The sequence below is a fragment of the Astyanax mexicanus genome, chromosome 4 (assembly GCF_023375975.1).
Source record: "Astyanax mexicanus isolate ESR-SI-001 chromosome 4, AstMex3_surface, whole genome shotgun sequence".
NCBI lineage: Eukaryota > Metazoa > Chordata > Actinopteri > Characiformes > Acestrorhamphidae > Astyanax > Astyanax mexicanus.
Genome location: NC_064411.1, coordinates 23387187 through 23407308, shown reverse-complemented (window position 1 = coordinate 23407308; position 20122 = coordinate 23387187). Strand labels below are relative to the sequence as shown.

The 20122-nt window shown below is 37.0% G+C and overlaps 5 protein-coding genes across 4 annotated transcripts in view; 3 read left to right on the top strand and 2 right to left on the bottom strand.

The window, feature by feature from the left end:
- Window positions 1-20122, top strand: part of LOC125780501 (zinc finger protein 239-like) — a 1096042-nt gene that overhangs the window by 482183 nt on the left and 593737 nt on the right.
- LOC125801264 (gastrula zinc finger protein XlCGF26.1-like) overlaps window positions 1-20122 on the bottom strand; it is a 212196-nt gene that overhangs the window by 98650 nt on the left and 93424 nt on the right. The gene's annotated exons all lie outside the window — the stretch shown is intronic.
- Window positions 1-20122, bottom strand: part of LOC125801297 (zinc finger protein 665-like) — a 326993-nt gene that overhangs the window by 270022 nt on the left and 36849 nt on the right. The gene's annotated exons all lie outside the window — the stretch shown is intronic.
- LOC107197778 (uncharacterized) lies at window positions 5267-10484 on the top strand. The gene is made up of 11 exons (XM_049478414.1): window positions 5267-5372; window positions 5925-6145; window positions 7346-7519; window positions 7855-7983; window positions 8142-8189; window positions 8274-8399; window positions 8487-8657; window positions 8781-9148; window positions 9442-9752; window positions 9930-10108; window positions 10308-10484. The coding sequence occupies exons 2-11, from the start codon at window positions 5963-5965 to the stop codon at window positions 10482-10484; spliced, it is 1866 nt and encodes a 621-aa protein (XP_049334371.1). The 5' UTR covers window positions 5267-5372; window positions 5925-5962.
- On the top strand, window positions 11183-11782 carry LOC125801545 (G2/M phase-specific E3 ubiquitin-protein ligase-like). Its single transcript, XM_049478376.1, has 2 exons — window positions 11183-11394; window positions 11506-11782. The coding sequence occupies exons 1-2, from the start codon at window positions 11214-11216 to the stop codon at window positions 11754-11756; spliced, it is 432 nt and encodes a 143-aa protein (XP_049334333.1). The 5' UTR covers window positions 11183-11213; the 3' UTR covers window positions 11757-11782.

The window sequence follows — 20122 nt, the reverse complement described above, 5'->3', positions numbered from 1 at the left end:
CCAGCAATGTTATTTTATCTTTATTCTGTTTATTGTTTAGGTAAAAACTGTGTCAGTGAATGTTTCTGGAAAAACAAAAAAGTGGTATGATATCCTCCATCGGCACAACCCTAGCGTGTTTGTGTGTGTTTGTTAATTAATTAATACAGCTCAATAATGTGTCAATCTTACCTTAAAAGTCGTGTAACTGTCCGCCTTGACACAGCTAAAATTTCAGAAATCTGACGTATTGTAAAATTAAACGATAACAAAAACGTCACTTCTTCCTGTGTTACATGGATCCTTGGTCGACCAATCGGTCCCATGACTCGCGGAGCATGGTATCCAATGTCACCTGACAACATTACATAAAGAATGATGAAAATTCCTTTTCGTAATTAAATATTTATTAATTCAAATTAATTGACTAAAACAGTGTTTCTTAACCACAGTACACTGTTAACAGCAGAGTAATTCAACCAACCTTGTATATGTGTAAAGGCTTGCATTTCCTCCAAGAACTCAGAAATTATACTGAGCATTCCATCTGACAAATCTGGCTCAATAAGTCTTCCTCTAGCCCACTGAACACTCCTCATCATTATTTCCATTCTGAAAACAATACAAGGTTGATTAATTCATGTTTTATTTTCCTTTGGATTATCTTTAATAGCACCTCCCAGTTTTGTGACAACATTAAAAAAGAAAAGTCAAGTCTAAATAAGTTTGGAATGTTTAGAAGTGGTTATATTGTTTTTTTCTGCCTTTTGTGAATCTATGGTTAGAGGTAGATGTCAGTCAATTAAATATTTTAATGGGGTGGTTAGGTGCACTTTAACAGCTCGTGGTCCGCCGACCGCGAGCAACCTATATGCATCCTCTTCCCCAGATATAACACAGATTTTCATGGGTGTTTAGAGGGGGTTCGGCCCCGTCTGTGTTTATCTAGAGCTGCCGAGAAGGGGTCGTGTGACAGCTTCTCCCCTCTTTACCTGGCCTTAAATCCCGGTTTAGTCAGAGAGCTGCGCTGTGGTTGTGACTGGAGCATGTCCTGCTCCTTGCAGCTCCCGAGGCTGTGTTCTGCCCGATTTAAGAAGAAGCTGGTAAAAGCTTCACTTGCACTTTGGGCGGCAAATAAAGCCATTCGGAAGGCTGTAATCTTTGCGACTTTAATCTCGTAATATTAAAGTTTTTTCTAGAAGTAAACTGTTTGTTTTTTTAAAAGTGGTCCTAAAACATTGTCCTACTATTACAACTACACTGCTAACCAAGGTAATATTTGCACATTAGCTTAACTATTTTTTTTTTTTTTGGTTGAAAGTCTTGCAAACCAAAATCGTTTAGTTAATTTATAACCTTGTTTAAGATTCATTAAAAAGTGAGTTGTTTTTTTAAAAGATTCCAAGTTCTATGTCTTCTTACCTTGTCAGTATGTGCTCAGCATCTGATTGAACATGATCTGACATTGAAAGCCTTGTGCAGTTAGCAAAAACTGTTCTACAATTCAACAGAAAATTTTGCAGAGCCATGATTGCACTGACCTAAAGGCAGGGTAAACACTATGGATATAAAATGGCGGGGGTTACATCATGTGAAATAGGGGGTACATCATAGACACATGATTACAACGTTTCAGTTATGTGGACCTTGCGTGCAGAGTGTGTATGAGTATGTATGGGGCTATGTCACGGTACGTAGACACTGCGTTGTTACCCACGTAAGCGTCTTATGAATATGGAATACAATACGTTGCATGACATCATGTGTTGTCAGGCTGCCTTATTACAATGCAAATGTATGCATAGGCGCGTTTACCGATTGGATGTTAGATGCCAAAACGTGTATACACGAACAGTTTTACCGCCTGTACACGTGATTTTTTTACGTGTGGACACGTCATATTTTTACGCGTGGAGGCGTTTCTTTCCCACACGTTTTGGCTTAGTTGGCTTGCCATAACTTGTGCCGTCCTAACACGTAACAACGTCTTTAACTTGCAGTGGTAGCACCCAACTTTAAAATTGGGTGCTACCACTGCACTCACATCTGAGGGGGGGAATCCAAACACTGCAAAAAAGCCCCTCCAAAGACCCACCCTGACCTCGCCCCCATTCTTTGGCGCGCACCGCTGACCATAGCACCTGTGATGCTCCTTGTAAGTACTGGGGAGCTTTACACACCTAATGTTTAAATGTATTTAATTTTAATCTGTAAAATCTATTTAGTAGTGATTATATGCATGTAGTTTTCAATATTCAGAAATGAATCAGCAGAGGCTTCAAGCAATAGCTGATCGATTTCAACAGCTTGTTAATCGAGCATCTGCAACGGAAGGTAGGCCTTCCACTTCTGGGACAATGGTCGACAGGTTGGTTAAGTTTGTGGGTTAACTTACTAGGAACAATATCCTTTAACGTTACCTTTGGTAAACATTATCTCTTTGTTAAAGTAGAATAAGATGAATAGGATGTTTACTACTGAACTAAACAAACCGAACTGCAGCATCAGAAGGTACGTTAAATTACGGAGTGTAGTTTAGTACCACAGTTTAAGGGTTTTATTAAAGAGGATGCTTGGCTTACTCTAATAAGGAGGATGTAGTCTCGCAAAATACTTCAACAAAAATGTACCCCAGAATACTCAGAAACATCAGCTGTAGTCTGCATCCAGTTTAATTCCACTTTATTTAGCTTAATCCTGCACATCATACGTGTATTCTTCTAAAACATGCCTTTCCTTTCATCCACGTGACGGCAAAATGTGTGTGTTGTGGACTATATAAAAATCAACAGACCATCAGGTTGTATTAAAAATATATTTGGGGAAATTAAAATGGCGAACTGCAGTGCTGTAACCGTGAGCCAGCTGACCTGTTCTATCCGAAATATCTTATGTGGTTCCTCGCTTTTCTTTAAGGACTGGTGTTATGACCGGTTGTGCTACCATGTCTAATCGTGCTACTTTAGTCTATGTTTCCCATTAACATATATTTACAAATACAAACATAAGCACACTTTTATAAATATGCTTCCAAAAGGATATTTGGATAAGCTAAACAACTGAATAACTTAATGTATCCAAAAGTAATGTTTAGGTAATTAGACATGATTAGATAAATATATTTTGTATTTTAAATGCTTATTATTGCTATTTTTGGTATTAATTGCTATTCACACTTTTGACAAAAGATGACTGAGTTGTAGATAAACATAAACTGAAAAATCGTAAAAAAAAAAAAAAAAATAGGTCTGTGCGGGCGCGCTGGTTGTAAGAAGCATATATCGGATGGGTAGCATATCTCGACAGAACACCAGTAGCACCTAGACCTAACCTAGACAAGGATCTCCTTATCACCAACATTGGACACTAAACACACAAAATCATTAGACACAATAAATGCAGGCACCTGTAATAGTACAATAAACTATATACTTTATTTAACAATAAGATAAACAAACAGTTTGATGAAGGCTTAAATGATAACTTAGAAGGTTAAGTGAGCACGGAGCTAAGAGGCTAACTCGGTTAACCTCAACTACAGAACTGGAGCCATTTACCTTTATAATCAAAATTAAACTGCTCGAAAAAGAACTTATATCCCTTAAGGAGTTTCGCTCGATAGTTCCTCGATAGTTCCACGACGGTTCTGGCAACATCGTCTTGCAGGGGAAAAAATAGGAATGATAAAACCCATTTATTTTCGTAGCGGTGCTCCAAACCGGAAATTGGTTTACCCATCACCTCGCCCGGAACTTGACCCCTTCTCCTTGCGTGAAAAAAGCTTATTGATATCCCTCATGAATCACTAACCTGTGTTTCAAGGATTGAGATTACCTATAAAGTGGGAATAGGCATAATGAATTAATCTAAATCTAAGGATTGTAAACTAAAATTTTGCTAACATTAGGTCTTATCTTCAAATTGAAAAAAAATGTGTATATATTTTTTTAAATCTCCCACCATCTAAACTGGTAGTTTCATTGGGAGGAGGCTGCACTATGTAGGCTTAGTTTGTTAAAAGTAAACAAATTTGCACTAATGAATCATGTGTTCAGTCATAGTCCCTAGAAAGGCTGAAGATTCATTTGTAAGATTAGTTTTTTCGTTTAGACAGATAAATACTACAGTCAGGCCAAATAGCACCAATAAATAGTGCAGGCAGTGTTGGCGGTATTATGACATATTATGAGTTATCTCCTACTTTAATCCATTTTAATCTATTTATTAAATTTCATAATATTCATTCTAAGTTAATTCCATTCTTGAATATTAGATTACATCAAATCAATTCATACATATGGATCAAATGCTACAGACAGGGGTTACACTGGAATCAGATTGATGTAATATGATTTAAATTCATATACCTTGTGATCTGGTAACTCTAAATGTCCACAATATACTAGATTTAAACTTTGTTAGTACAAGTTGGCAGGTGTTGTAACAGGTAGATACACGTGTCTTAGATCAGAATGAAGTTGTGATTATGGATGTTTTATGGGATTTAAAAGCCAGTCATTAAGTCATTGGCAATATTTAAGAACAGACTGAAGTTGCTGTAATTGATGTATTGTGAGATTTTTATATAGACAATATTAGTTTGAATACAGTGTTCCATCTGTATGATTTCACAGATGCAAAAGATACAATACATTTCAATATATTGTCAAAATAAAATACACAGGTTTGGTGGATAGGTTTGACATGAAATGCAAGTGCAAGTTTAATCCTAAATGTGACATAGGCAATGGCAGGTATTATTTGTTCCTGTGGAAAACTTCCTGTAGAAAACAAATCTAATCTTACTGAAATATAATTTATTTATTTATTGTTATTATTAAATGTAAGACTTTTACTATTTGTTTGCAAAAAAGAATACATTAAGCAGAACAAATAATATATGTATATTATTCATGGAGTTATAATGCACAAAAATGTAAAGTAAATAGACCTTCTAACCTAGCCACTTTTCTGAGCCTTCTCATCCTTCTGAGTAGCATAGCAAGCTAACACGTCCTTGTGGGTGCAACATGTGCTTGGGGATGGGGAGCCTAGTCAAATCCATATTACAAAATGTTTTTCTTCATATTTTATGCAGCTGCATTTTTTTTTCAGTTAAGTGCTGGCTTGTACCCCAAATGTGACAAACTTACAAAGTTTAGCTCAGTTTTTACATTAGTGAAGGAATAATTTCATAAAAAGCCTCCGTTATGCGTCATGTAAAACTTGGTGAAAATAGTTTTATTTCCAATGATCTAACTTCAGTGATTTTTCTCATAAAGAGTTTAGAAGAGATCAGGAGCCCAGGAGGACAGGACCAGCCAAACAGCGGCTGACGACAATAAGATTGGCTGTTCTTACAAGTGGCCAAGACACACTGTTTATACCAAGGCGTAAGTTGCGGGATCAGACTTAGACAGGGGTAAAGACAAGATTAATTTAAAATTGTTTAAAAGGAAACCTGAATGTTGAGATGGGTTCCCATATAGTATAACATGTTTTATACCTGTCAGACATGTTGAATTAACTGACAAGCTGTTCAAGTAAGGAACAGCATCTTTATTTAGAAAAAATGTTACTTGTTTCATTTCCATTTATTCAGCATTCCCCTTTTTTGCATTTCACATTTTGATAATTGGACATATGTAATGCTTTGAGACTCAACAGCCATGAGTCTCTTTAGCATAGGAAGGTAGCTTTTTTATTTTTAAGGAGCTTTATCACAAAGAAATGCTGCATTTCTGAAGACTATGACCGGATTCTCCAAACGAATGTGTTCACAATTGCTACTATGTTTATAGATTTATTTAGAAACAATGAAATCGTGTATTAGCTTGTTGTCTCAAATTTCAGCTTTCTAATATGCAGGAGACAATATACAGTATAATGAATTAATTAAATGTAAAATGTTTTCAACCTTTATGTTTTTATCTTTTCCTCAACAGCGGGATCAACAGTGAAAAAAGTTGTAGTGCCACTCTCCATGCCAGAAGCTGCTTTTATTGAAAAAATAAGAGAAGAATTTCCTGCTGTACAAGGTGACTTTTGCCTTTTCAGAGTTGACAGACAGAGGAGAATCCTCCGACTGGAGCTTACTTCAGTCTGTCCGGCTGCTATAAAAGCCTGTTCTGTGCTAAGAAGATCAGCCGTTTACATCAGAAAAATGGTATGATACTGTCACTTGAGTCAAATTCCAGGGCATTTTAAATGCTTTATAATTAAATTAAACATGCAGTTTACAATACTATGCTTACTTTGTTTTTTGTTTTAGTGTAGAAAGAACTAATCTAATTTCATGTTTTTGTCAAATTCATTTAATTTTTAATACACACCATTTCTGCACCTCAACTCTGCAACACATTTTAAAAACGATAGGGACACTAAAAAAAATTGTCACCTTGCTTGTTGAGGGTAATAGTTATTTCAGGCCATTGCAGAAGGCATTGTACTAAAATGATCAGGCTATACACTGTACATTGAGAAGAGGTGGTACATGTGAATGTCTTGTTTAAATCAATAATATGGGTCTCCCAGAAGTGGCAAAAAAATCCAGTTTACTGGAAATTCCTGTCAGAACTGCGGCCAAAACATGAAACTGACTGACAGGGTCCATTAGTGAGTTTTAAGCTTGCTACATGGTATGCATTTCTCTACAGTGTTCTTTCAGAAATTGGTTGTGAAGGATCTGCATTTACTTCTTGAAGCAATTATTGCCTGGAAGTACAGCAGTTTTGGTCCACAAGCCGTTAAATCTGTCAGTATTCCCTGTCCATCAGTTTGGTGTTTTGGCCACAGACCTGACCAAAATTCCCTGCAGATTGGGATTTTTGCCACTGCATCATGCCATACTCTACATCTGCTTTGTGAACTATTTTACACACATCAAATAAGATGCATTGTACACTGTACTGCCTCTTTTCAATCTACAAAACCTCACTCCTGCAGGCATTTAAATTTGTCCTCATATAATTTTATCTACAAAATCCTGAATTTACTGCCACCTTAAACATACAAGGTGAATGATCTTTTGTTTGACCTTATTAACCACTTTGTAATGGTGCCATTTGTTATCACAACACTTAAAGGATGTCTTTGTACCTGAGGATAAAAATAATGAAATTGTTTCATGTGTTGTACTGTCCCATTCTTTCTGGAAACACCTCCTAATGTGTGCAACATTGTCTGATGGGGACAGATCAGGATTGTAGACAGGCCAGTCAAGTGCTTATACCCTCTTTTCTGCAGCCATGCCTTTTGAAATGTGTGCAATGTTTTGCATTGTCTGCATTAATATAAAAGTAAAAAAGTAAAAACACATTTGACTTGTATTATTTTGGATTGCATTTTTTCATTGTTAATCTAACAGGAAAATGGGGAAGAAGAGGTCAGGAATGTCCACAGCATGGGGGATGGAATGCTGGAGGAAAACCAGAACATGTTGGAAGAACAAAACGGGTTGGAGGAAGAGGAACAAAACTTGGAGGTGGAGGAGGATAAGCAAAATGGGTTTAATGAAGAGGAGCAAGACAGATCAGGGAAGGTATGTGAAGGGTATTTGGTTAAAATCCATACTATGACAGACTGTCAGTTCTTTCACAGTTAACATCAATAAGAGGGTGTTCTTTCAAGGTTACATGTTCAGGCATAATAAGGTAATGACATAAAAACATTTTCCCAAATCATGACCTCTATCTAATGCTTATTTTAAACCAATAATATATTAAACATATTAAGTAATTAGTATTACTAAAAAGCATTTAGTAATGCTTTTTGTCTAAATCAGTTTGAAGCCTTATTTTGTGAATTGGGGATCAAACAGCATAACAGTATAATTCTTGCTTTTCTGTACATAAGCTATATCCTCTATAATTTCAGGACATTTTCATAGATCCGGATGACAACCAGTCTGTTGCAAGAGAAAGTACAGTCTTGCTGCAGTGGCGTGCCCTGCGTTGCCAACAGGATGAAGAATATCAAGTTTCTCTGCAAATAGACAGAGAAAGGGTAAGAAAATGCAGACAATCATATAACCAACTTGCGCACTTAACTTACACTTTCTAAATGTGCAAAATTAAGTTTAGACAGTGAGAATCCCTTCTTGTTTAGGTAGATTGGATTGAGCTGTTGAATAGCACTTAAACTTAAGTTTCATTTTACATTAGGAGAGAAGGCGAAGGCAACTCCTGGAGCGTGAACTAAGAAGAGTACACGTAAGTTAGTTAAGTAATAGGTATTGCCCTATAAAGACTAAAACCTTAAATCAATCACTTACATTTACAATTATTTGTGTCTAGGTAATAAATACAAGAAATGAATGGATTGATTCCATACCAGAGCCTGAAAATGGGATGGTCATTCAGTTTAAATATCCTGATGGTGGCTTAAAAAGGAGGCGCTTCCTACCAAGTCAGCTATTTCAGGTGTGTTCCCCTTATTATATTTCTCCTCAGAGATCACAGCTGTCTGCATGCTTATAAGTAATAAATGTACATACTTTGAATTTGCAGGATTTAGTTGCCTTTGCAGGTAATGTAGACATGGCCAGTGAAATATTTTCACTCCAGAAAGCTATGTCTCCTATCTCAATCCTGAGTACCCAAAGAGGTTCACTAGCAGACAATGGAATCACTGCACAGTGTACTTTGTACATTCTGTGGATGTCAGGGGATGAAGTGGAGGTGAGTTCCCATTGTATGTAATTCTCTGCGAGGGGATCATTATGTTTACTGTATTCGTTGTATCGTTTTTAGCCATTTTAAGTAAGCCTTCATATGTTAACTCTGTTTATCAATTCATTTCAGAATATTATATCAAATTCATCCATAGCAAGTGGCCCATACCCAGTTGCACCATCTACCACCTTTTCTCCTGCTCCTTCTCCGCCCACCACGATCACCACCATTTCTCCTGCCCCCTCTTCACCCATCCCAGCCCCCATATTTTCTCCTGCTCCTTCTCCACCCACCACAATCACCACCATTTCTCCTGCCCCCTCTTCACCCATTGCAGCCCCCATATTTTCTCCTGCTCCTTCTCCACCCACCACTATCACCACCATTTCTCCTGCTCCCTCTTCACCCATTGCAGCCCCCATATTTTCTCCTGCTCCTTCTCCATCCCAGAGTCCTTCATTCAGTCCATTAAGCCCAGACCAGGAGGATATTGAAGAGTAAGTACTTGAACACAAACATCTTGTATATTAATTGTCAGAGTTTGATTTCATTTAGCATTAACAATTATAATAGTATAGCAGTATATATTTTCATATTATCCAGTCCTGCTGCTATTAAAAATCACATCCTTTATTATGTGCCACTTTACATGTAATTCATAGCTGTATGGAAAAACAATTTTTACAATAAATATATAATGCCTGCATTAAATTGATGTTGCATTTTACATTGTTTGTATGTATTAAAAGAGACATTTCTTCTGCGCCCCCACTCCCCACCCCCTATGCAGAGCTTTTGACATTGCTGCTGCACTGCTGACTCTGAAGGCAAGGGTTCACCATCTTGCTCCTACTGCCAATCAAATAAACGTTTTTCGTGATGAAGAGTTTGAATGTGCTCTAAGAGCTTTCAACAGGCCAACCTTTGACCCTGAGTCAAAACTAGACATCGTCTTCATTGATGAGGATGGTCGAGGAGAAGGGGCCGTAGATGATGGTGGGCCTACCAGAGAGTTTTGCAGACTGCTTATGGGAAAACTACAAGGGCACCAAATATTTGAAGGGCCTCCAGAAGAACGCATCCTTGCACTTGACAGCATTGGTAAGTTTAAATGCAAGCAAAATAACCAAATCCGTACATTTATTTAAAAGTTCCTTGTATAATTCAGTTAATGATTTTTAACTTTTTAGAAAATTAAGCCTCTTGAAATTACGCATGCGTATAACGACTTTTTCACAATTGTTGTGGTTGATCATTCAGTGTACTTTTCTCATGCAGCACTTCACACCAACACCTACAAAAGCGTGGGACAGATGTTGTCTGTTTGCCTGATCCACGGGGGAGTGTCACCTAACTTCTTTTCAAAAAGGCTTTTCAGCCAAGTCTTTGGTTTACCATCTGGCCCAGCAACCATTGAGGACGTGGTAGACCATGGTCTCAGAGCTAAACTGGAGAAGGCAAGTTTACGAATCAGTAAACACATGTAACATATTTTTATCTTTTGTTTTATAATACTTAGTGTCCAAGGTTCTGCCGTGGAGATCAGTCCTCAATTGGTAAAAGTTATTTAATGAAGAACATTGTTGGCTAACAGTTCTTGCTTTAACATGGATGCTAATTTACTATATCAAAGCTAGTGTTATTTTTTACCCCCAGATAAACAGTGCAGATACGCTTGATGATGCCAGGGAGGCTGTTAGTGAAACTGCTGAAGAGTTGGCGCTGATGGGAGCTCTACGGCACCTCAGATCCTTGGAGCACAGGAAGGAGTTGATGGAAGCTGTTCTTCAGTTTTACTGTGAAGGCCGAATCAATGCAGCCCTCACACAGTAAGTTCTCAGTACTTGTATTCATTTCACATGTTGAAACTGAGGTTGTATAGTATTTGGATAGCATAGTGTATATTATACTATATAATTATATATATATATATATATATATATTATTTAATAAAAGATCTAATGCTGCAACATTTTTTGTAAAGAGTGAGTTAGATGATTGGGTAGCCACAGAGAGACTGGGATGAGTGTCTTTCAGAATTAAAGACAGAACGGAATTAATCACACTGAAAGGCTGCATTGGCTGTTAATTTTAACTTGTCTTTGGGGATGCAGAAGGGAGTGAATGTAAACAATGGTTTGGATAGCTTACGACTTTGTTTAACATACAGAGATTTCTCCAGATTTTCCAAAGTCTTTTAATGGTGGTTTGTTCCACATAAGCAAAAAAAATATCTGGAAATCACAATAAATGATTTTTAATAATTTACAAAATTATAGAATAGGCTAGACGATAATTGGTAAAAATCAAGTTCACAATATTTGATAATAAGCAGAAAAGGTTAGTCGACAACTACTCAAGTTCATATGAGCCTTGGAATGCATTTCACCTTCTGTTAATATTTGAAATGATTACATAATTTAAACAACTCATTTACTCTAATTATGAATGATAAAAATCAGTACCAGAGTAAAAATGTAAATACTTCAATTCAGATTGTAATCTTATTTCTTTTTTGGTGTCAGATTTAAATAGGGACTGACTACACTTGGGGTCCTTCAGATGGTAACCTCACACCCTCAAGCTTTTGAAAAAGTCTTTCTTTACGACCCAACGCCACTGAAGGCCAGCGATATTGTGGAACTTTTCCATGCCAGGTGTCGATCTTTGCCAGCATCAAACCGAAGGCGGTTGGAAGCCAGGACCATTGCCTTCTGGAAAGATTGGCTCCTAGAGGTTGAAGGTAGGAGTATCTCTGACAGATGATACAGAAAATGTGTTTTTTGTGTGTATAAAATTATTTTCATAAAGTCAACAATTTGCTATGATGCATTCTTTTTGTATTTCTATACAGGTGGACTTGCCCATCCAATAACTCTTGAGCATGTGCTCATTTTTGCCACTGGCCTTCAACGAATCCCAGCAGTGGGTTTTCCAATGCAGCCAGAGCTGGCATTTTTGCACCCAGATGATGGACTAGCGAGGTTTCCAAAGGCCAACACATGTTCACTGGTTCTTCACTTACCTGTAGGCCAGACTTACACTGAATTCAAAAATAACATGGAGCTTGGACTAGGCTGTGCTTCCCAGTTTGGGGAGGCCTGAAGTTTAAAAAAATTTTTTTTGATAATTCCAAGTGATATTTGAATGAGATTCTAAAACTTGTTTTTGTTTACAGAATGCTTTTGAAGTATTTTATATATTAAATTGTATTTGGTTTGTTTGTCAGTAATAAACCTTACGAGTGCTTGCTTATTCTAAAACGTGTGTAATGATTTTATTCATTTATGTGAATTTCCTATAGCCATCTACAAAGAATTACCATGACAATCATAGAACAAATTGATATTAAATCTCTCAGTACCCTGGCACCCTGAAATAAGTTACACAATTAACAGTTTTGAATTTGTTTAATTCTTAAAAGTTATCATTAATCAAGATATGAGCTTGTTTATTCACAAACATGGGTATTTAACATTTTGAAGTCTGTCTGCAAAAAGTTAAAAATACTGGATCAGAGCAATTGGCATTTGTATTCAAGACAGGTAGTTAAGTATCTTTTCACAAATATCAGTTCCTAAACTGTCTCTTACACCCCCCAAAGGATTTATGTTTTGCCTGATGTGTTCCAATTGTTCTCCATTGAGTATAAACCGATTCACAGGGACATCCACTGTTTGATGCCAGTCAAAGGCAGGCACTCTTGCCTCGCCGACCTCCGCTGCGGCTGCCCCTGCCTCGCCGCCCTCCGCTGCGGCTGCCCCTGCCTCGCCGCCCTCCGCTGTGGCTACCCCTGCCTCGCCGCCCTCCGCTTCTGGCTGTTCATCTGCTCCAAAGAGGCCTTGAATGCCAGTGTGATGTTGCAAATGTTGTGACAAACAAGCTTGCACAAAAATCTGATGCGGTGACATGTGGGCAGTTCTCAGCTTGTGGTGGTTCCACTGATTAATGAACAATCTGAGATCACGGTTTATCCGAGGGAGATAAACAAAATGAAGAGCCCACATGTGCATTTCATTACTGGAGTGCAATTTTCCTTCATTCTCCAGCCATGCAAACATTGAATAATAGACGTTTGTAACACCTCTCCACACATCACTCCATAGTCTCTCAATGCGCTGGTTATGAGTGCTCCTCCCTCGTAAAGCACTTCCCCTGCTTGAGCCTCGGAAGATATCCATGAAGAGACACATTCCATTGTTTTCCCCTCCATGGTCACATCTGACCCTTGAAGGGACACCATACTGGCTGACTGCTCCAATAAACAGGTCCATAACAGTGTCACTTCTATTGTTGTTTGAAGCTTGTAGGAAAACCACAAGTCAGCTGTACCCATCAACACCTCCATGGATCACAATTCTCCAACTAAAAAAGATCAGGAAAATGACAGAAAAAAACACATTAAATTAAGAGTTAACCACAAAGTGCATTGAATTCACACTTAAAATAATGCCCTTATCAGTCCCCCAAGATCACTAAAGACGAACACATTTTTACACCCAATCAACATGGAAAGCATTGTAAGTGCAAAGGGTAAACAGTTGTGATTTTATTCCTTTAGGATATTTTTAACGTTCAATTTATACCACAGTTAATTTCGACCATGCAGTGTGATTGGCTGAGAAGCGTTTTATGAGTGCCATGATCAGCCTCTAATGCACTGAAACCGAAGCTCTGCATGTATTAATACGGCACATACAGGTAACCTAGCAACAGATAGAACTATTTTAACTCATGGAGTGTTTATAACCTCTTTTCGTCCTGTTTAAGTCAATTTTTTTTTTAATAAACAGAGATAATGGAACTGTAGTATAATCGCAATAATACACTCAAGGATCATGCTATAACATGTAATATAAACTATGACCGTGGCACAGCAGTGCCAATATTACACGTTGTAGCATGAACCTTGAATGTATTATTGCTCAATTTAACTTAATCTTCATAAATAAATAGGTAGCTTTGCATTGGGTATTGACACAGTTGGTGCCAACAAATCACAGTAAGTAAAAAAAAAAGTTTCTATTGCTACTTACCTAATGAGTTTATGATTTCCATCTACATGCCACAGTGAATTTGGTCCTGCCACTTTGTATGTTCTTCTGTGAAGCCTGTGGGACATTGTCCGAAGAGCAGCACCTTCAGGATTAGTCCTGATTACACTTTGCCGCACACGTCGTCTCTGGACTAGGATGCCTTCACCAGCAAGCCGAGCCCTAACAGCTTCAGGTCCTATTTCGTCATTGGCAGAGACAATCTCCAGCACACTGCTGTCAAGTGCTTCATCTGATAGAGAAATGATAGATTGTACTGTCTACAAACACAAAGTGCAGAAGAATGCAGATTGGATTTATGATAAGGAAAAGACATATTTTAATACTGTGCTGCAGTAAAAAAAAAAAAAGTCAATACAATAAACTGCTTTACAGTGAACAAATAATAAATCATTTACCAAAACAAACAGAACTCATTCACATATTTTAAATGCATTTACAAAAAATGGCTAGTAAATGTGCTGTTATATGAATAAAAATTAGCATTACATGATGCTGCATAAGTCATAGTTCAAGACAGTGGCTGTCTTCATATATATCGGAGGAAGCATGTTATTCTACACCCCCACCCACCAGTGAGCAATTCTATATGCAGTTCCTAAATGTTTTGTTCATTGTGTTGTGTAATTTGTAGACAAAACAATTCACAAAATGTTTCTTGACCACATATTTTCCTTTCAGTGCTTTATCAAGAACATAACCAATTGACATACCTTAACCGTCGCTACACTGTGCTTCTTGATACACCCAATATGTTTGCAATCTGTTTGCCAGAAAAGTTAAATGATAGTAACATCTGCAGCTGCTGTTGTGTTATTTGACACAGTGATCTTCCCACATGTCCTGCCCTTCGAGGTACAGTGAAACCAGGAAAAGCTGTAGTCCAAGACAAAATAGTATAGAATTAATAAAAAATAGAAAAGTTTTAAAAATATCTTCAGAACTTTTAAATTAAACATAATTGAACAAATTAAATAAACAATGAGCCTAAGTAAAATGATTTGTTTTGACATTTCATATACCCAACTGTGGGATGTATGGGAATGCCTTGAATATTGCTTGAATAATTTATACACAAATACTTTTTGCAAACAAATGTTACTGCGAATGGTATCACAAACAGTTTAAAGTAGCCTTTCACATTTTACACATTTTAAATAAACTTTTATATATGGTAAATATAATAATCATGTAAAAGCTGCATTTGTGTTTACTCAAATTGTCTTTTAGTATTTTATAACCTGAAAACTGATCTTTGAAAAAAATATATGAAATCAGCTGGAGAGTATTTTAACACAACACTGTTAAAACCTAATTAAATAGCAACTGTTTTATTTGACAATTAAACTTACAAGGTTGATGTTGCTTCCTGAATTAATTCATTGATGAGCCCAATCATTTCATCAGCCACTTCGGCTTCAATGAGTCGCCCACTGGCCCAGCGAATGCTCGAGGCCATTGTCTCCAATCTGTTAGTCACATAATAAAAAGAGATGTAATTTCACTGTTTTAATATGAATAATTTTTCTCTGCTTTCTGTTTGTGTTTTGATGAACTTGGTTCAGAATTGAAAATTATTAACTTTAAAACTGGGTTCTTGAATCATTCTAAAAGTCCAATTGAATAGTTTTAAAGACCTTTTTAAGACCTCATCAAACATAAGACCAAAAATCAATCTTAATTTATTTGGTAGAAAATAATATAATGTATTGGAAATCAAAAATTGACGTTTCCCTTTTTTTTTTTTTTTTTTTTTACAATTTTGTAATGTGATGCAATACAGAGTGTGAGGGAAAATCAACATTTACTTCATGTATTCATAATCAATTACACTGATTATTCATTCAATCAGTATTATTACTCCCTGTAACAGAGTTGATTATGAATTCTTGTATTACACTATATTCTTGTATTTTATCATTGAGTGTTATGTGAACTTATATTCTCTGATAAGGCCATTCATTCAGACTTAAGGGCAAAGATTATAAAAGCAGGGGTCTGCCTGGAAACGAGCGGGTCATAGCAAATGGAGTTTTCTGATTTATGAATTATTCTCTCCTAAAGAGATGGAAATCGAGGTTTGCCTGGAAACTGTTTTGTCATAGTAAATAGAGCTTTCTGATTTATGAATTATTCTTGACTTTTGCTTATTCGTGCGTTTTCGGTTCCTCTTTTCAAGAGAACATCTGTTCAGCATCCTTCCTCCTGTATGCACGAGGCATGTATAAAGATGCCAACAAGAGAGACTTGGGGGCTTTTCCGATCTTTCCTGACTACTCTCATCTTCATTTCATTGCTTTGCTTCCTTTTGCAACTTCAAAATAAAAACCTTCTCTTTTTTGGCATCCCGGCTCGTTGACTGTCGTTTGTCGATTTCCACGACAAATTGGCGTCCCTTGGTGGGCTGCTCGTGCACCGGGACCTCTAGACCCTGCAAGAAAAGCGGAGGACGCTCTTGGGTTAAAAAAAAAGAAACCCAACCTTAGAACCTCAACTGTTTTTTAGAGGAAAAGGCGTTTTCTCTGGGGGTCGAGGGGTGTCCGGGGCCGCTGCAGCCGCACCACGTGTGAGTATATTTTTATTTTTATCCTTCCTTGTCTGGGTTTGAGCCCCCTGGCACATAGGTGAGTTTAGTGTGAAGAGGTTAGAGGCAAAAACCCAGGAACATGTAATTCTTTGGTGCTGTGTGTTTGCCTCAATCCGAGATTTGGGGCATAACCCAGAGAAACTGGTTCCTGGGGCCGGATAACCCGCCTTTGTATGACGATATTTAAAGGTTAAAGATTTTTTCCCCTGGTTTTTTGAGAAAACGGAGGGCACAGTTTGACGGGGCTGTGAAGCAATAGGAAAGCGATAGAGTCGCAAAACCTGCTTGTGAAAAAAGGATCGATCCCTCATCTGTGTGTTGAGAGCGGGGGGTTTCGGGCCAGAGGGGAAGCTTTGTTAAAGTACATTTTTCTAAGGGGAAATGAACGGGGATGCCGAAAGACAAGTGTCTTATAAATTTTTTTTTGCTATCTAAATTTTTTTTTGGCTTTGCTCCGCACCGCTTCCGTTTTTTTCTCACTTCTAAATTTTTCTGTCTGGTTTTTATCCTCTCGTCTTTTCCTGTTTAGAGTGAGTGAAACAGAAGTGTGTGCGACAGTGCGACTGACAGAGAGGAAAAGAAAAGGGTGTACGAGTGTCTGTTAAAGGGATTAAAAGTGTACCTGTGAGTGTGAAAGTGTGCGGGTCCAGTTTTTCCTGAGAGAGAAACAGAAAATGTGTATCTTGTGTTGGCGGAGAGAAAGAATGTGTGTGTGGCAGTCAGTGAGAAAGTGTATGGCAGCGAATTAAAGAGTGTGTGTAAGGCAGGGTGAGTGAAACAGAAGTGTGTGCGTATGTGTTGGAGTGTGTGTGAAACTGTGTGTGAGCGGTGTGACTGATTGAGTGTACGAAGTCGTGAGTGACAACGAAATAGGAAATGGATGAGTCCCACTGCAGGGGAGGAGTCCAAGGTGGAGTAGGTGGAGTTGGTCCAGCCCATTGGGTTTTAGACTGAGAGGTTGATTTTTAATTGTGAATTAACGCTTGTGAGATATCATAGAAAATAGAACATCAGTTCAGTAGGGAAATAGAGTAATACACAGTGAAAATGAGGGACAGAGGCGAACAGAAAAAGAAAAGGCTTTTGTATGGGTAGATATATATATATATATATATATATATATATAAGAAAATATAAGGATATAAAAAACCTAACTATACAAGGTAAGGATCTATCTGTAAACGGAGCAGTGCAGTAGATGTTACTAATGGTCATAAATAATTAAATAATTAACAGAGTAAAGTGAAATGACATCTAATATGACAGTGACTAATGTGAAATAGAAATATAATATAATATACATATGCATACGCTATAAGACAGTTCTAAAATAAAAATGTGAAAATGTGAATACCCAATCATGAGTACAGTGTACTTTAATGTAAGCAAGGTTGGGGAAATGTTAATATAAATAATTAAGTTGTTGAATAATGTCGGAGAGGTATGTGACTGGATAGATAATTAGAGAATTTAGAGAATTTAATAAAGGGATTATGGGGTTGGTTAGCAAAACAAATTAAAAATAAAAGTAACTGGAAATTCCAAAATATACTATGCCATGCAGTACTGCTGTGTAAGATGTCCTCAGAGCAGGACAAATAAACATGGTTTCTTGTTTGATTGTTAAATAAATAAGTTTAATAAATAGAAAATGCTACATAGTGAATAGTGAATGAATTAATGAGTGAGCCATTCCAAACACAGCTTTTTATCAGGTGATTTAGTCAATTATCTTACTATTCGTTTCTTATTCAGACTGATCTCAGTTCAGTCCTAGCTGAATGAGACTTATATAAGACGGATGTAATATCTAATTTCTCTATGTTACATTTTGATCCTCATAAGAGGGATAGTTGATTTCAGAAACCAATGAGAAAAAACCTTATTTATTTGAAAATGAAACTACAAGCTTTAGTGAATTGGGTCTTTCTCATTTTAAATAAGGGGAAATAAAATGTGTTTGAAAATGCAGCTCTCTGTTTTGCTTTACAGTATTAAATTAGACTAGAAAGAGATCTGGAAAACGGCATAGATTTAGTTTTCATGCTTATACAATGCCACCTATAAAACAAATGCATAATTTTCTGGCTGTAGCATGAACAAAATCAGCTAAGCAATATAAAATTGTTTCATCTGCATAATGGTAAAGTTTGCAATCTGAAGAAGCAGAGCCAGTAATATAATTTATATATATATATTAAATAAAACTGGACCAAACTTTAACCTTGTGGTACATCTGTGAGATACAGATGCCAAATCTGAATAATTATTCATTGACATGCACTCTTTTGGGTCTATTCCAGAGCAGTGTTATCAAAGCAAATAATTTAAGCTAAATTCAGTGGAAGAGAAGGGGTGATACTGATGGTAATAAGGAAAATCTGTATACAATAATAACAAATAATAAACCATGGGTACTCGGTGCCTTGCACAGGCTTTCACGGCGAACACCAGAGTGTGAGTTTGTGACAGTGTGACATACCTGGGTTTGTGCTCCCTGCAGAAACACTACAGCACTGAATGTTGATGAAACAGTGCTGCTACGCTGTGTGTGGTTCAGTGGGCTAGGCTGGTTAGCCAAAGACGGGTAAGATCCCAACATACTACAAAGGGACAACCTAAGACAGGCACAGTCTCGATCTGACCACCACATGCATTTCAACAGAAAACGGAGAAAACATCGTGGAAGGGAAGCGCAGCCCAGGGGGGAGTGAGTGGATGAATGACGTGATGGGGTGTGTGTTCAGTGGAGGCCTGGGCAGGGCAGACCGGCCCAATGGACAGTAAGAGGGTGAAGCAATTTTGTGTTAAGTTCTCTGAAACAGAAATTCTGTTTCAGAAAAAGGGGGAGAGGTAAATAGATGATCATTATTACCACCATTATTTGCCCAATAATTTTTTATGGATATAGAGCATTTTTTTAAACTTTTAGCTTGTTTATCTTTTTAAAGTTTGGTTTTAAAACAACCTCTATGCAGATGAGCAATTACTTTCAGCAATATTGTAACAGTCTTAACTTTAAGACACACCCAATCCTAATTTAAAAAGAAGAAATAAGAAACTTAGAAATCAGAAAAATTGAACTTTCACTATTCAACATGTGAGCCACTTTTTGAGCAAGGGAAACAGTAAGTGAGATTTGATAAATTGTTTAAGGAAATAGATGTATTGTTGATAATTGTGAAAAGCAATCTGCTTGGCATTGTATATGCATAAATACATATTGAAAATATTGAAAAGTAAATGTAAAGCATTGCTCGGATTTACTTGCTATAATAACGTGGACAAAGCAAAGCATAACATCTGTGTTTATTAATATTGATAATATTATTGTTTGTAATGGAACGATTGATACAGAGAAAAATAATCACGTTCCACTTATCCCAATTCTTAAAGCACTAAATAAAATCAACTAAATCTAGAAATCAAGGCTTTATAAAAATCTTGGGAACTGAATAAAGTCAGAATCATAATTTCTTAATAAATAGCACACCGCAGAAAATTAAAGTGGCAGGTAAAATAATATAGCCACAAGCGGTGATGCTAAAGTCCAAGCAAAAGTAACCCAAGAAAGCCCAGTACATAAACATGGACCCATTCCTGACACAGAAGCCACATTATGTGTAGTTTGTGCAGAGTTTAAAACTTTGGGCCCTGATATTATATCAATCAGTGTGGAGATGAATGGGAGAATAGAGCAGCTGATCATTAAAACTTTGCATGGAGCAATAATAATAAACATGATTCAGATATATTTCCATATGTTTGTTCCTTATTTATTATCTATGTAGTACTATCAATACAATATAAGAGGATATGCAGGAAGCATT

Bases quoted from the DNA above. Each gene is read 5' to 3' on its own strand.
- LOC125801545 (XM_049478376.1), top strand. From the start codon at position 11,214: ATGGTAACCTCACACCCTCAAGCTTTTGAAAAAGTCTTTCTTTACGAC. The intron at 11,395-11,505 runs GTAGGAGTATCT...ATTTCTATACAG, and splicing joins TTGGCTCCTAGAGGTTGAAG to GTGGACTTGCCCATCCAATA.
- LOC107197778 (XM_049478414.1), top strand. From the start codon at position 5,963: ATGCCAGAAGCTGCTTTTATTGAAAAAATAAGAGAAGAATTTCCTGCT. The intron at 8,190-8,273 runs GTAAGTTAGTTA...ATTTGTGTCTAG, and splicing joins GTGAACTAAGAAGAGTACAC to GTAATAAATACAAGAAATGA. The intron at 9,753-9,929 runs GTAAGTTTAAAT...TTTCTCATGCAG, and splicing joins CCTTGCACTTGACAGCATTG to CACTTCACACCAACACCTAC.